The following is a 15,393-nucleotide window of genomic DNA, read 5'->3' on the forward strand; positions in this document are numbered from 1 at the left end:
TGTTAATTTTTTACATATAAAGAGGTTCTCTACCTATCTAATACACTTTACAGAATTAAAATCTGATTATTTAAGCGGCCTCGGCACTGTTTTAAAGTTATAAACAATTTTTTGGCTTATAAACAAATACAGTGAGGACGTTTGAGTTGGCATAAATTAATTTTTCGAGAATAGGCGTCTCTGGAGATAAATCCCGAAACAGGTCGATTTTTATTTTTAAATTCTAATTTTTTGGTATATAATCATAGTAGTGACGTCATCCACCTGGGCGTGATGACGTAATCGATGATTTTTTTAAATGAGAATAGGTGCCGTGTGATAGCTCAATCGAAAGGCTATTCAATTTTGTATTCACTAATATAAACATTAACATAATTATTTATACAGGGTTTGAATTAAAATTTTTTTTTGAATAAAATTAATTCCAACATTTAGATTACGTCATCACACCCAGATGGATAACGTCACTAGTATGATATTTATGCCAAAAAATTATAATTTAAAAATAAAAATCGATCTATTTCGGGATTTCTCTCCGGTGTCGCCCATTCTCAAGAAAATGAATTTATTCCAACTCAAACGTCCTCACTGTATTTGTTTATAAGCCAAAACATTGTTTATAACTTTAAAACAGTGCTGAGGCCGCTTAAATAATCCGATTTTAATTCTGTAAAGTGTAATAATAGATAGGTGGAGAACCTCTTTAGCTGTAAAAAAAATAGCACACTTCTAAATGGCCTACTTTTTGTTCAGAAAGTTTTTAAAAAATTTTAACTATTTTAAAATAATTTAGATTGCAAAATTATTATGCAAAATCTATTAGGTGGATTTTAATGAAATTTGGTGGACGGTTTAAGTATGCAGTATTAATTTTCTAAGCGAATTATGAAGGTTCTAAGTGCAACCAAAGTGGTTGAAACACATTGAATAAAAACTCTTTTTTGCCCTCTTATTTCCTATTTATTGCTATTTTGCGGAAAGGGTAATAATTTAAGACATTTTAAACCAGTCGTATATAATACAAAATTCAATTATCTTTATTTTCTTTTCCTACGACTTTGTTCCAAAATGAATCGTTTTAAAGTTATAAGCAATGAAAGTAGAAAAAAATCGATATTTTTCGAAATTTTTGAATATTTAATTTTTTTTATTAATGTTCCGGGCATATTTGAGAAGGAGCATAAAGGGGCATTTAGACGGGCTAGTTTTTAAAGCAATATGTTGCCGGCAATATATATTCGGTATGTTGCTGGCAACATTGCAGCATTTAATGAAAATATCGCCGTAGGGCCGAGCCATGTGGCCGAAATATTGCTGGTATTTGAACACTATTGCAGTTAGTGACTGATGCGTTGCCGATAAGTTCCGACTGCTGTGGAAAATCTTGCATGTTGCTCGGCTATTCTGTAGAAATTTAATTTGGTTTTGTCAAAACATACACAGAAAAAATGAATACGTGGTCAAATGAAAACACAATAAGTTTTATTAATGCAGTACATTTACGTCTTAGAGTTGTGGGATGTAGAAAATACATCATACAAAGACAGAAATGCAAAGAAAAATAGTTGGACGGCCATTGCATAAGAATTCAATAGAACACCGAATGAAGCTTATAAAACATAAAATGAACACAAAAAGGTAATTCAAAAGAAAAGTGGAAGTCAATGTGGCAAAATTGTACATTGGTTTGCATATGAAGCAATTCAATTTATTTTATCTTAGTCCTGTCGCCAGGGGGGGTACAACGGCCTCCTGTATTCAGATGGACTTACCCAAGTTTTTTTTATGTATTTTGGCCCGTAGAACACGAATTTTTTGGGTAACAGTTGATCCGGAGATCGATAAGATTGTTATAAACAAAGAAGTTGAGGAATTACATAACAGCGATTTCTCGCAAAACAAAACATGTTTTTGTATTTTTTTGGGCCATTCTAACCAAAAAGTGTTCCTACAAATTTTTTCGTAGGATGCATAGTTTTCGAGATAAACGCGGTGGAACTTTAAAAAAATCGAAAAATTGCAATTTTTGTACCCGAATAACTTTTGATTAAAAAATAAAATAGCAATTCTGCTTACCGCATTTGAGAGTTCAAGTCAAAGTATATCGGTTTTAGTTATTTGCATTGCTAAAAATTTATTATTTTATTGTTAAACAAAAGTATAAACACCTAGTGCTGGAGTGATGTTTTCAATGATTTCTCATTTAAAATCGAACGAGTAGGTAGAGTAGGTACAAGTGCAAGCGAGGCTATTTCTACGTAGCATGCTGTAAACGCATGTATTAGGCACGGGAAACACTATGTGTTTATAGCTTTTTTTAGCAATAAACACATACATTTTCAGCAATGTATATATTCGAAACCGATAGAATTTGACTTGAACTTTCAAATGCGGTAAGCAGAATTGCTATTTTATTTTTTAATTAAAAGTTATTCGGGTTCAAAAATGGCAATTTTTCAATTTTTTGAAAGTTCAACCGCGTTTATCTCGAAAACTATGCATCCTACGAAAAAACTTGTAGGAACATTTTTTGGTTAGAATGGCCCAAAAAATACAAAAACATGTTTTGTTTTGCGAGAAATCGCTGTTATGTAATTCCTCAACTTCTTTGTTTATAACAATCTTATCGATATCCGGATCAACTGTTACCCAAAAAATTCGTATTCTACGGGCCAAAATACATAAAAAAAACTTAAGTAAGTCCATCTGAATACAGGAGGCCCTTGTTCCCCCCCTGGCGACAGGACTATCTAGGGATATACCAGAAACAGGTATTGATAGTGGAAACATTCGTCTCGTCAATACTTCAAGGGTATTTTTCGTCTAAAACGGATATATAATGCAACAAGCATGGCTGGAAATATTGCAGTAAATATTTTTTATTATTGTTGACAGGCCATACGTAAATATTTCTGTTTTTACAAATATCGCTGAGCAATATTTCCAGTAAATATTGCCGAAAATATGCAACTTTAGTGGCCCGTCTAAATGACCCTTAAGTCAATTATAATTATTGATGTTGTCACCGAAAAATCCGAATGCCACCTCTCACATCCACCTCAAAACAGCTCCGCCCTGGTCTATTAGTATTTTACTAATAAGACTAGTGCTAATATGAGTCACTTTAGTTTTTCTGGGTAGTTCTAAGTCAATGTGTCTTCTCAAGACATAGTAAATTTCTTCGCTGACGATGTCAACGGCGAGCCTAGGTATGTAAAGGTGTCCACAACTTCCAGTTCTAAATCGGCAATTAATATTCTTCTAGGTTTGGACTAACAGATTTGTGAAAGCTAGTGCCATTTGTGTTAATCTGGAACTCCCGAATTCCCTTTCTAGAGCAAGGTTAAAAAAAGACATGATAGCCCATCACCTTGTCTTAGTCCATAATTTGCAATGGACGTGTCTTGAAAGATCGTTCTGGATTCTGACCATACTCGCCACTCCTGTAATGTAAGTTCAATTTGTTGTTTAAGAAGAAGCGGTATTTGGAATTCCACCATAGCCAGGAGTAGTTTAAATCTATTGACTGAGTCGTATGCGACTTTGAAATCCACGAATATGTAGTGGGTTGTCGTCGCCGAAATCTAGGTTTGTAAAAGTCATAATATCTACTAATAGACCAGGGCGCATCTGTAAAAATATTAGTACATTTGGATGTTGAGAGGTGATTCACATTTTTTTGCAGAAATTGCTGAAAAATAACTCATATAATAATATTTGAGTTATCCTCCCACTCAAAAAGATCGGGAACATTGTTTAAATAATCAAAATGTCAAAAAATGAAGGAAAAATTCAATTTTTTTCTTCGTTTTTTGATTATAACTTTAAAAGTATTAATTTCCGAGAAAAGTTGCACTAACATTAAAGTTGCGTAATTAAATTTTCTACAACACAGGATTAGTAAAAAATTTTAAGAATTGTCACCCTTGTTGCAAAATACCAATAATTGCGAAAAAAACATTAAAAAAACAAGTATTCGCATTTTACGTTTTTCAGCCATTTATTCTTCACTTAGGACCTTCATATTTTACCCAAAAAACTTTATGATATAATAAAAGAATACTGTAAATTTCATTAAGATCGGTTCAATAGAATTTGCAAAATAAATTTTGCAATCCAGCTTTCGCAAAAAGAATTCATTTTTTTAAAATGTTGCAGGACTGAAAATAAAGCAGATAGCAAGATAGCAGCTTTTACATATAGAAGAATACTGTAACTTTCATTTGTAATTTGTAAAGTTAAAATCGGCTAAGGTGATACAGTAGCGATCAACAGGTAGCAACAAACGCGGTCCAAAATTGCGAAAGTTCTGCGAACTTTCAAACGTGAGGCATCAGTGCTTCGGTAATTCGACACTGACAGTGACGTTTATACTATCAAAAACAATAATTTTTATACACATAGGCGCGAAATGTTGCCAAGTCAGTGATGTTCGATTTCTTGTTATAAAAAAATCGATTTTTAGTAGTTCCAATGTGACACAAAGTCTAGGCACGGGATAAAAAAGTTTATTTGAAGAAAGTGTATTTTTTGTCTTTCTTAATAGCGGTACAGGCTCCTTTTTGCAATATTTTATTTAGTTATAGAGTAAGTTCCACATACTAACATATTTCTGAAATTGGGCTCTGTACCGTCATTCTTTATTATATTACGAATAAGTGTGCCAAATATCTCGACAAAATATTCAAAATTACAGCCGCAATCTTGGAACGCGTTTGTTGCTACCTATTGATCGCTACTGTTTCCTCTTAACTACCACCCTGTCAGGAATTTTTTAAAATAAACATTAAATTTTGTGCTACGCGCAGGGTAGCGGATACGTTTGATCTGATTGAGCATTCCAATGACCTTTGATAATGATTGGTAAATTTTAATTTTTAGTACATTTCGATATAAATAAATAAATTTGTTTATTCCAAAATAAAAACACACTCTGTCCTTTGAAATAACACTTTTTTTAGCAAAAATTTTCTTTGTTCATATATTTTAACTTAGAGAATAAAAGTTTATTATTTTTAAACATATGCAATTGTTTAAACAATATTTCACAAACAATAATTAAATTAGTTTGATTTCTGTGGAAATAAAATATTAAAATAGAACAAAATATAGAGTAAGAAAATAATATATTAGATAAAGATTGAAAGAAATTTTAGTGGAAATTAACTTGTGTGAATCGAACACCGCTGTCCTGCGCGTAGCACCAAAAAATATTGTTTATTTAAAAAAAATCCTGACGCGGCGGTAGTTAACTGATTTAAATTTTGCAAATTGCAAATAAAAGGTACTTTATTCTTATATATATTTAAAAAAAATCAATTTGCTCTCTGCTTTATTTTCGGCCCTGCAACATTTTGAAAAAACGAATTTTTTTTGCGAAAGCTGGATTGCAAAGTTTATTTTGCAAAATCTCTTGAACCGATCTTAATGAAATTTACAGTGTTGTTTTATTATATAATAAAGTTTTTCTAAGTAAAACATGAAGGTCCTAAGTGTAGTATAAATGGTTGAAAAACGTAAAATGCGAACACTTGTTTTTTATGTTTTTTTCGCAATTATTGGTATTCTGCAACAAGGGTGGCAATTTTTAAAATTTTTAACCAATCCTTTATTGTAGTAAATTTAATTACGCAACGTTTATGCCAGTACAACTTTTCTCGGAAGTAAATACTTTTAAAGTTATAATCAAAAAACCAAGAAAAAAATCGAAATTTTCCTTCATTTTTTGACATTTTGATTATTTAAACAACGTTCCGGACCTTTTTGAGTGGGAGGATAACTCAATTATTATTATATGAGTTACTTCTAAGCAATTTCTGCAAAAAAATTAAGTCACCTCTCAACGTCCATCTCAAAACAGATGCTCCCTGAACTATAAGGATTTTAACAGCTACGTTTAAATTTCAAATTTCTGACTAAACAGCCAGCCAAAAGAGCTATGAAGACAATTTTGTTGATAAATATTACAAATTTAAATTGATTTTAAAGTATATGTATCTGCAACTATGGAGTCATTATTATTTTAGTTATTTTTAATTTTTGTCACAAATACAATTTTTTTACTTACCATCTAAACAAGATTGGATAAAACTTCAAGTAATACATTCCAGGAATATATGACAGCATGCAAGCAACTACAGTTTCGACTATTAAACTAATATTAAGTATCATATTTCCCATTCCTAAAATAAAAAAGTAAATAAATTCAAAAGATTTTTATTCGGGGCTTTCATTTTGAGTATTAAGAAAATAGGATAGTAGCTTATATGCAATGTGTTCTGAGAAAGGCCAGATGGAAGAAGGTCTGCAGGACGGCCTAGAAAAAGTTGGAAAGATGAAGTCAAAGAAGATCTGGAGAAAATGGGAGTGAGACAATGGGAATTAGTGGCACAGGACCGATAAACGCGGCAAAGACTCACGAATAGTTGTAACGCCATTTATGATAATGATAGTAGTTTGTCAAGTTTAAAAAATTAATCAGTCAAGTAGAATGCCATGTATACCATACCATCGTATGAAGAACAAGTGAACGCTTTATAATTAAAAAAGCGATATCCCAGCGAGGCAGGGAAAAAAGAAAATACATTAACAAGGAATAAGAGTCTTCCTCTTCTTATTTTTGTGTAATTATGACTGTCTATTTTTCAATGCGCCTCCAGTAAGTTGTCATTCCATCATTTTCATGGTCTTCCCACTAATCATCTTCTTATTGGGGAATCGTTTCTTGCCGTCTTTACTACTCTATTTGTTTTCATTCGGCTTATGAGATCATTCCAATCTACTCTTCTATTTCTTACAGAGTTCTTGATGTTCTCCATCTTGAACCTCCTTTATATCTCTATTTCTAGCTCTGTGCCACAGTGTCTTAAAATCGATTTTTCTAAGGGTTTTCATGTCTGCGCTATTTCTAGCATTATTTTTGTTCCCTCTGTGTCAGGTCGTGTTTTTGCCACGTGTATCATTGTTGGTCCGGTTTTGTAAATTCTACCTTTCATTTTTTGCCCAATATTTTTATTTCCCCATATTGTTTCATTCAGACAACCTGTGGTCCTGTTTGCTCTATTCACTTTGTAATGATATGATTCCTGCAGCCGACTTTCGGCAGATTAACCGCACAGCCTCCCTACGTACCACCACACTGGCGAAACCAAAGAAGAGATGGCTACCGAGAGTATATTTAAGACGAGCAAGGAGAATCATGAAGACAGTTATTCTTGGTGTAGTGAACCGGGAAGAAATAAACGGCAGATATGCAATGGATTGAATTGGAACCTGCCGAGGTGGACGCGCTCTGTAGTGAGGAGGCGCTCCAGCAAAACCGAAACCGCAGCGAGCGGTAGCCGTCACCTTGCCCAGAGGTGGCTATGGCTAACTGTGTCGATGAGAGTCGTTTCAATATCATTGTAATTTTCTATTTTGACGCATTGGTATTAATTATTGACATAAATACGAAAATCTCCTTTTTGTACTTATATTTATTTCATTAATGTTGTTCTGAATCTATTTTCTTGTGGCATTTTTATAATCAACTATTTTCAATGGTAAATAAGCCACAATTTTACCAAAAAAATGATTTTATTAACGTTTCGACGCCCAAGTCGGGTGTCGTTGTCTAAATACAAAATAATACTAGATTAAACAAAAAGGTTGTTGCTTAACAAAAAATTCTTCTAATAAATTATTTAATCTGACTCATTTATATCGGCAATTCAGGTATGTATTATACATTTTAAAGTAGAAGACTTTAAAATGATATTGCCAATATTGATGAGTTGCGTTCCTGGGACGACTTTACTAAAAGATAGTTCATTCGATTACATGAAATCAACCTCAACTCAAGAATATCCGCCACAAAAAATCATAGCATGTGATCTGTCTTTAAAAAGACAACCAAATGCAACGGTGGCAGTAAAATTCTCGCGCTAAAGATTCCATAGTAAATTACGAGGGAAAACCAGGAAAAAACCTCGTGATACTATCCCGCCATCGTAAGTATTTGGGCTTACATTTAGTTTACTCTCAAAACTAATACCAAATTCTGACTTTAATATAATATATGCTATTTTAAATTATAAATAATATTAATAATACATAGAAATTATATAAATAATACTAAAATATAAAATATGTACTAACTCGTATGCTACTGACTTACTAATCGTGGTATTTTCTTTCTATTGACTTCCTCTTTTAGTATGGGTAACCACATCCTACTGCATTCTACCGAGTTGCGACACAATTGTTTTCATTTAGCATAATTAGAGCCGCTTCTTTGATTTTTCTCTTTTTACTATCTGTTTCTTTCAGGACTATACTTGAATCTCTCCACTGAACTCTATGTTCATTATCCCATGTGTGTTGACATATTTGAGATCTGTCAAATTCTCTATTTTTAATATAGGACTGATGTTCACTTATTCTAACGTTTAATGGTCTTGATGTTTCACCTAAATAAAATTGTTCGCATTCACAAGGTATTTTATAAATACAATTCTTTGTTCTTTCTTCTTCATTGATTGTTAGGTTTAGTTTTAGATAGAATAGATCTCAATGTGTTTGTTGTTTTGAATGTTGTTGAAATGTTGAATTTATTTCCTATTGTTTTAAGTTTCTCGGATAGTCCTTTTATATATGGTATTGATATTTTCCTCGTATTATTTCTTGTGGATGTTATAGGATCCCGTTCTACGCTGTTCTGTTCTATTCGATCCAACAATTCCTTAGTTATAAACGATAAAGGATAATCCTGTTTTAATAAAGGATATTCTTGAGTTGCGGTTGATTTCATGTAATCGAATGAACTATATTTTAGTAAAGACGTCCCAGGAACGCAACTCATCAATATTGGCAATATCATTTTAAAGTCTTCTACTTTAAAATGTATAATATATGTCTGAATTGCCAATATAAATGAGTCAGATGAAATAAATTATTAGAAGAATTTTTTTACTTAGCAACAACATTTTTGTTTAATCTAGTATTATTTTGTATTTTGACAACGACACCCGACTTGGGCGTCGAAACGTTAATAAAATCATTTTTTTGGTAAAATTGTGGCTTATTTCCCATTGAAAATAGTTGATCTATTTCATTATTTTTAAAATAATTCTATAAGAGAGATAACATACTGATACGCAAGGCGAAAAAAACTTAAAATGGTTAAAAGAGAAATGTTAGAACGAAGGAAGAACGGAGAGAGATACTGAAAGATGAGGCTAATGACAAGACACAAATTATAACATAAGTAATTAGACTAAATAGAAGGAAGAATTCAAATCATACATTTTTAAAAAGAAAAAAAAATGGAAAAACGAAGGAAAAGCGGAGAAAATTATTAAAAATACTTACCTTGTACAAAAATAGAATTGACTCTAGTTTTGCATACAATTAAATCTGCCCATTGAGTCACGACTACGGATATCATAAAAGCTGTGTAGCAAGTATATTCCAACTCTTTTCTGTGTTGATACGTCCATTCTTGTCCATAAGAATCCATTAAATCATTTACATTTTCTGAATCCCATCGGGCACGTAAGCCTAAAATAAATTTATTATTATAAAATGAGCACGTAAAGGTTGAAATAAATTCATTTTTTAATAAATCCATTTCGGATATTGATATTATTAGTAAACGACATCAAAAAGAAAACTGGCAAACGTATTATCGAAACACGAGAACTGGAAGTAATTACAAACAAATGCAGCCTGAAATTCCCATAAAAGATGGTTTCATTCTGTATCAAATCGCCATTTCATAAGAGTTATAAATATATTGAGATGTAATCACGCTCTTACTCCCCTACTCCCCTTCATATGCTCAGTTTGGGTCTCAGAGTCATCTAACTCTGAGTGTGGAAAAGAAGGTGATCTACTATATATTCTCCTCGAATGTTCCCATCAATCAGTAAATATAAACAAATTTTATGATAATCTTAATAGTTTAAAAATTCCACTTCCCGTCTACCTAAACAATTTGATTTTTTCTGAAGATATTAATACATTAAAAACAATTTAAGAACATATCAAAAACTGTAAATATAAATTGTAGCAATATAATTAACCCTGTAATTAAGTAATTTTATTAAAACAAAACAGGCATGTTTTTTAAAACAAAACAAACATGTTTGTTTTGTTGTTATTTTTTTAACCCTGTAGATTTAAGTAATTATTGTATATTATAATTGAAAAAAAAGAACACGAAAAAAAAAGAAAAAAAAAAGGGAAAAAAAAAGAGAAAAAAAAGGAAAAAAAAAAACTAAGAAGATGTAAACCTCCGAGAAGTTGAATCGGGTTTATGTCTTAGCGTAGTAAAAAAAAACAATTAAAAAAAGAAAAAAAAAACATTAAACATATAATAAAAATATATATATACAAAAAAATAAATATATACAAAAAAATATTTACATCCAAAACAGTGTATTTATTTAGATAGTAGTATGTTAGTTTCTTATGTACCTACATATATTTAGAGTTAGAAATACAGAAAAAATTCCTGATTGAAAAAAAAATTGTTTATTTTTAAAATAAAATGTCTGGCTAATTTACACCAAAAAAAATTCTTTTTTTTTCATAAATGGACGATTTTGGAAATATGTAATTCCCGAAAGAGGTCGATTTATAGTTTTAAAGTGTAATTTTTTATCATATATATCATACTAGTGACTATGCTTTGTTTTTAAACCAGGAGGAGTAAACTAAAAAGACAGATTCACACCCTAGAAAGTCACTAGAAAAGTCACAAATACATCTTCTTTTTTGGTTGATCATATCGGCGTTCGACGATAATATACATATGATATATATTATACGAATATGCCGCTCAAGAGTTCTAAAAGCAACTACATTAAAGCAGACTAAAAATCTAAAAATTAAAGAAATAACAGAAAACACAAAAAGTTGCTGATATAACTTAATTAGCCTATGAAACGCCAAAAGTGTCAAATTTTTATAAATGTCATTACTGTCATTACTAATTAAAATTTAAATTACTCCTCCTGGTTTAAAAACAGGGTATAGTCATGGGATTAGGGGTTGCGTGCTAGCTCATTTGAAAGGTTATTTAATTATATATATTTACTAATATAAATTTAACATAATTATTTACACAGGGTGCATAATTTTTTTTATTTTTTGAATTAAATTAATTGGCATAAAAAGAAGAATATAGTAATTTATTTAATTCAAAATACAGTTTTCTACTGTCAGAAAACAGAAAATAGTGTTTATTTCGCAAACAAATATTGCTTTTCGCTTAAATTAAATGTTTAAAGTGCCAAGATCCAGGTCGTCAGCAGCTTTGAATTTAAGCGAAAAACAATATTTACTTGTCAAATCAACATTTTTCTTGTGTTCTGACAGCAGTAAAATATATTTTGAATTAAATAAATAACATGTCTACATTTTTCTTTTTGTCTCAATTAATTTAATTAAAAAAAATTTTTTGGACACTTTGTATAAATAATTATGTTAATGTTTATATTAATAAACGGATAATCGAATATCCTTTCAAATGAGATAGCACACCACCCCTATTCTCATTTAAAATAATTATTAATGACGTCATTACGCCCAGATGGATGACGTCACTAGTATGATATTGTTAAGATATGTAAAATTTGAATTAATATGGTTTCGATCTTAATATTTTAGAAAAGTTAAAACATATAATAAAAATATACCAAAATTCATTTCGAAGAAATGAAAGTCAATTATCTTTGGATGGCCGTAGGTAAACAAAATTTAAATAGGGATTAAGTATTTTCTTTGTACAGTTAGTATGATAAGAAAGTGGTTATGTGTTTGGACAATGAGACCGGGTTTCCCAAATGGACTTTTGCGGCGAGGGAACAATTGTATTTAGAAATTTAAATGAATGTAATCTTTGTTTAGATATTAAGAAAGGAAAAAAAAAACCGATTGGCATGTAATTAGTTTTAGGAAATTTCTAATGGTAGGGAAAATTGGTGTTTGTTATCTGAAAGGTAGATGGGGATAAAATTGAGGAACTCGGATTGGTGAAGAAGGAAAAAGGAGGGGCTAGGTATGAAGAATGGGAGTTTAGCGAAATGTTAGAGGGTGGAAGAAGAGTCAGTTGTTAAATGATCGTTAAGTCGACTAGTGGTGATCTCTAAGAGTCTCCTGAAGTAGTAAGGCAGATAAGTGAATAGTTGTGAGTTTGTTGAAATAAGTGTCCTGACGGAAGCTCATCACGTAAAGCATTGTAAGTTATATTGTTCTACTTATATTCCAAGAGTCACCGTTGCATGCCGGAACGAGAAATAGATTCAGTTTATCGAGAGGAGAAAAGGCTAGCATTGTTTTTTGAAAGATACGTGCATCTGTAGGGGGTCATTAATGACAATAGGCTTGCAATAATTTGTTGCGAGATTGCTGACTACATAGGGGGCTGCTAAGAGTAAATTGTTGGCGACCAGAGACAAGAATTTGGACAACTCATCATCCGAGAGACAGTTTTATTTTTTTTGTAGAATTATTCATAACGCAAATTTCAATAAGTACTTTAGATAGTGGTAGGGTTATTTCAATAATCAGAATAGGAGATATTATTTTTAGAGGATATTTTGAGGGTGAATTTATTTCAATAGATGCTTTTGTACCATATATGTGTTTTATTCCGTTAATCTTTGACCTTATTTATCATATGTAAAGCAAAGGAGATATTGAAGCACGAGAATATAAAACCCTGAGATTAGAGCATTAAATAGTGTGATTAAATCATAAGTGCATCATTAAAATTAAATTTAATTAATTAATTAATTATCTGATCAATTGCTTTGAGCACACTGATCTTTGAATATCACAGTAACTGGAGCCCAGAACGTGGTGGCTTAAAAATATCGCAGCTTTGCATTTGATGGTAGGGAAAGAGATAAGGAATAACTACAGGTGATCCAGAGATAATTTGACAATTTTTCCAGGTGTAAAAATAATTTTGATTTATGGATTGATCGTAGGTATTTGATATTTACTGCCATTGAATTATTTGATTTTTTTTTACCAATCGTACATTTGATATTTATTTTGAAATTTACTGATTGCATATTTGATATTTGTGGAGAAAATTTATTAAATTTGGGGAGAAATATTTGTCGTGTTCTGCAACTTATAGAGTGTTGTAAAATTTCACATTTGGCGGGGACAAAGAAAACAGTAACGAAAAGAAACAACATGTCGACCACAAGGAGGCAAAGCAAAATGCAAGAAAACAGAGAAGAGGAAAAAATTGTTGAAGAAGGATTGGATAATGAAGGAGATACAACGATTATGGAGAGAAAAGAACAGGAATTAACAGGAATAGAGAAACTATTGCAACTGATGCAACTCCAATCACAACAAATGGATAGAAATCAACAGGAAACAAAAAGGACAATGCAAGAAAATCAACAGGAATCAAAACGAGCCATGGAAGAAACACAACAAAAAATAGAGAAAAATCAACAGGAAGCAAAACGAGCCATGGAAATAACACAACAAAAAATGGAAGAAACACAAAGAGAAATATCACAGAGAATAGAACAGAAATTGGAAGAGAATGATGGCAAATTGGAAAAGCGTTTGGAAAAATATGAAAATGAAGTGAAAGCCTGTTTAGAAAAAGTTAGAGAAGAAACAGAAAGGAAACTGAAGATGCAACGAGAAGAAATAGAAACTAAAATGAAGAATATTAAGACTGTGCAGAAGATGGAATTAGAACAGTTAGAAAGCAAATTTGAAAATGCAATACAAGAAGACAGGCGAGAAATAGAAGAAAAATTTAAGCAAAACGAAAAACAAATTGCGGAACTCAAGAATCAACAGAATTGTGGAGAAAGAAGGGAAATGATTATCCTTGGTACAAGCGACGCGAAAATACAATTTGGAGGGGATATTAGAAAAACACACCCAGTACCATTTGTTAAAAATTTGAAAACCAAATTGCAACATATTAGATATTTTGACGACTGCAAAGAAACAATTAGAAACAATCTGAAAGAAGGAGCAGCGTTATGGTATGAAAGTAAAGAAGATGAGTTTGAAAATTGGACAGATTTCGAAAATAAATTTCTCAACTATTTCTGGGGGAAAGTTAAACAGAGGGAAATCAACCAAGAGCTACAGAATGGAAGATATCACGAGAAAATGGGAATATCGGAAGAAAGATATGCTTTGCAGATATATAACAATTCCAAATATCTAGACTACAAATACTCTACCGAACAACTGGTAGAAATGATAAGCAGACATTTCGAAGAAACGCTGGAGGACCACGTGATTTTGAGAAACTATCAAGATATTGATAGTTTGTGCCAATTCCTTCAAGTAAGGGAAGCAAAAAGAAGAGAAATGCGAAACAGAAGACAACATGAACAATATAATGGACCGGCAAGAAGGTATCAATCAAATTATGACCAGAGAAACCGACATACCCAATCAACAAACGAAGATAGGCCGAGAGAATACCAAAATTACAATAGACAACAAAATTATGATAACAGGAATCACGCAAAAAATAGAACATATGAAAATCACAACAGAAACAGAGATGAACAATTCCGCAAAGAGGACCACAAAACTCTCCACGTTGGCATGAACATAATGAGAGAAGAAGCAGGCTTATTTTCTTTGGCTCAGATCAGGGAAAATCAGGAACAACTGGATGAAAGAGAAAAGCAAAGGGCCGAACAAGAAGATAACTTATATTTTAAGAGGGTCGATGGTAAAGAACTATATGTAATCACGGAACAGATGGCAAAAGAAGTTTTAGCAAAATTACACTGTGACAACGGACACATTGGAAGCAGGAAGGTGTGGCTTATGTTCAGGGAGAACTACATTTGTCGACAGGACTATACAATAGCCAAAGAGATGACTCGAAATTGCGAGACATGCCAAAAGTGTAAAAGTAAGAATTTCAAAAACGAAAACATCACAAAAAACGTCATAGCTCGGAAGAAACTGGATATTGTCGCCATTGATATGTTGAGCGATTTAATAACAACAACACAGAGGAATAAACACATATTAGTTATGGTGGATGTTTTCTCAAAGTATTTAAAACTGTACCCATGTAGAACCACGAAAGGAGCTGAAATACTTCGGAAGATAGACGATTTTATCGAAACAGTGGGAAGACCAGACAATATTTTGTTGGACAATGCGACATACTTTAGGAATGACCGTTTTAAAGGGGAATTAAGAGAGAGAGGCATAAATACAAAATTTGTAAGCATCCGACATCCACAGAGCAACCCATCAGAGCGTTTTATACAAGAAGTCACAAAATTTCTAAGAATTGCTGCGGAAGAACATCATCGACATTGGGACAGAAAAGTGTTTGAAATAGAGACGTATTTGAACTGTGCACCAAATACGGTTACCAAGGAGACGCCTTTA

General features: G+C 31.8%; 1 protein-coding gene across 1 annotated transcript in view; it reads right to left on the bottom strand.

The window, feature by feature from the left end:
- Positions 1-15,393, bottom strand: part of LOC114334784 (sodium/potassium-transporting ATPase subunit alpha) — a 196,377-nt gene that overhangs the window by 18,038 nt on the left and 162,946 nt on the right. The window contains exons 13-14 of the mRNA XM_050652786.1: positions 9,349-9,537; positions 6,068-6,182 (exon numbers count right to left, since the gene is read on the bottom strand). Of these exons, the coding sequence (XP_050508743.1) occupies positions 6,068-6,182; positions 9,349-9,537 (304 nt within the window). The remainder of the gene's footprint in view (positions 1-6,067; positions 6,183-9,348; positions 9,538-15,393) is intronic.

Source organism: Diabrotica virgifera, chromosome 6 (genome assembly GCF_917563875.1).
Source record: "Diabrotica virgifera virgifera chromosome 6, PGI_DIABVI_V3a".
Classification (NCBI taxonomy): Eukaryota; Metazoa; Arthropoda; class Insecta; order Coleoptera; family Chrysomelidae; genus Diabrotica; species Diabrotica virgifera.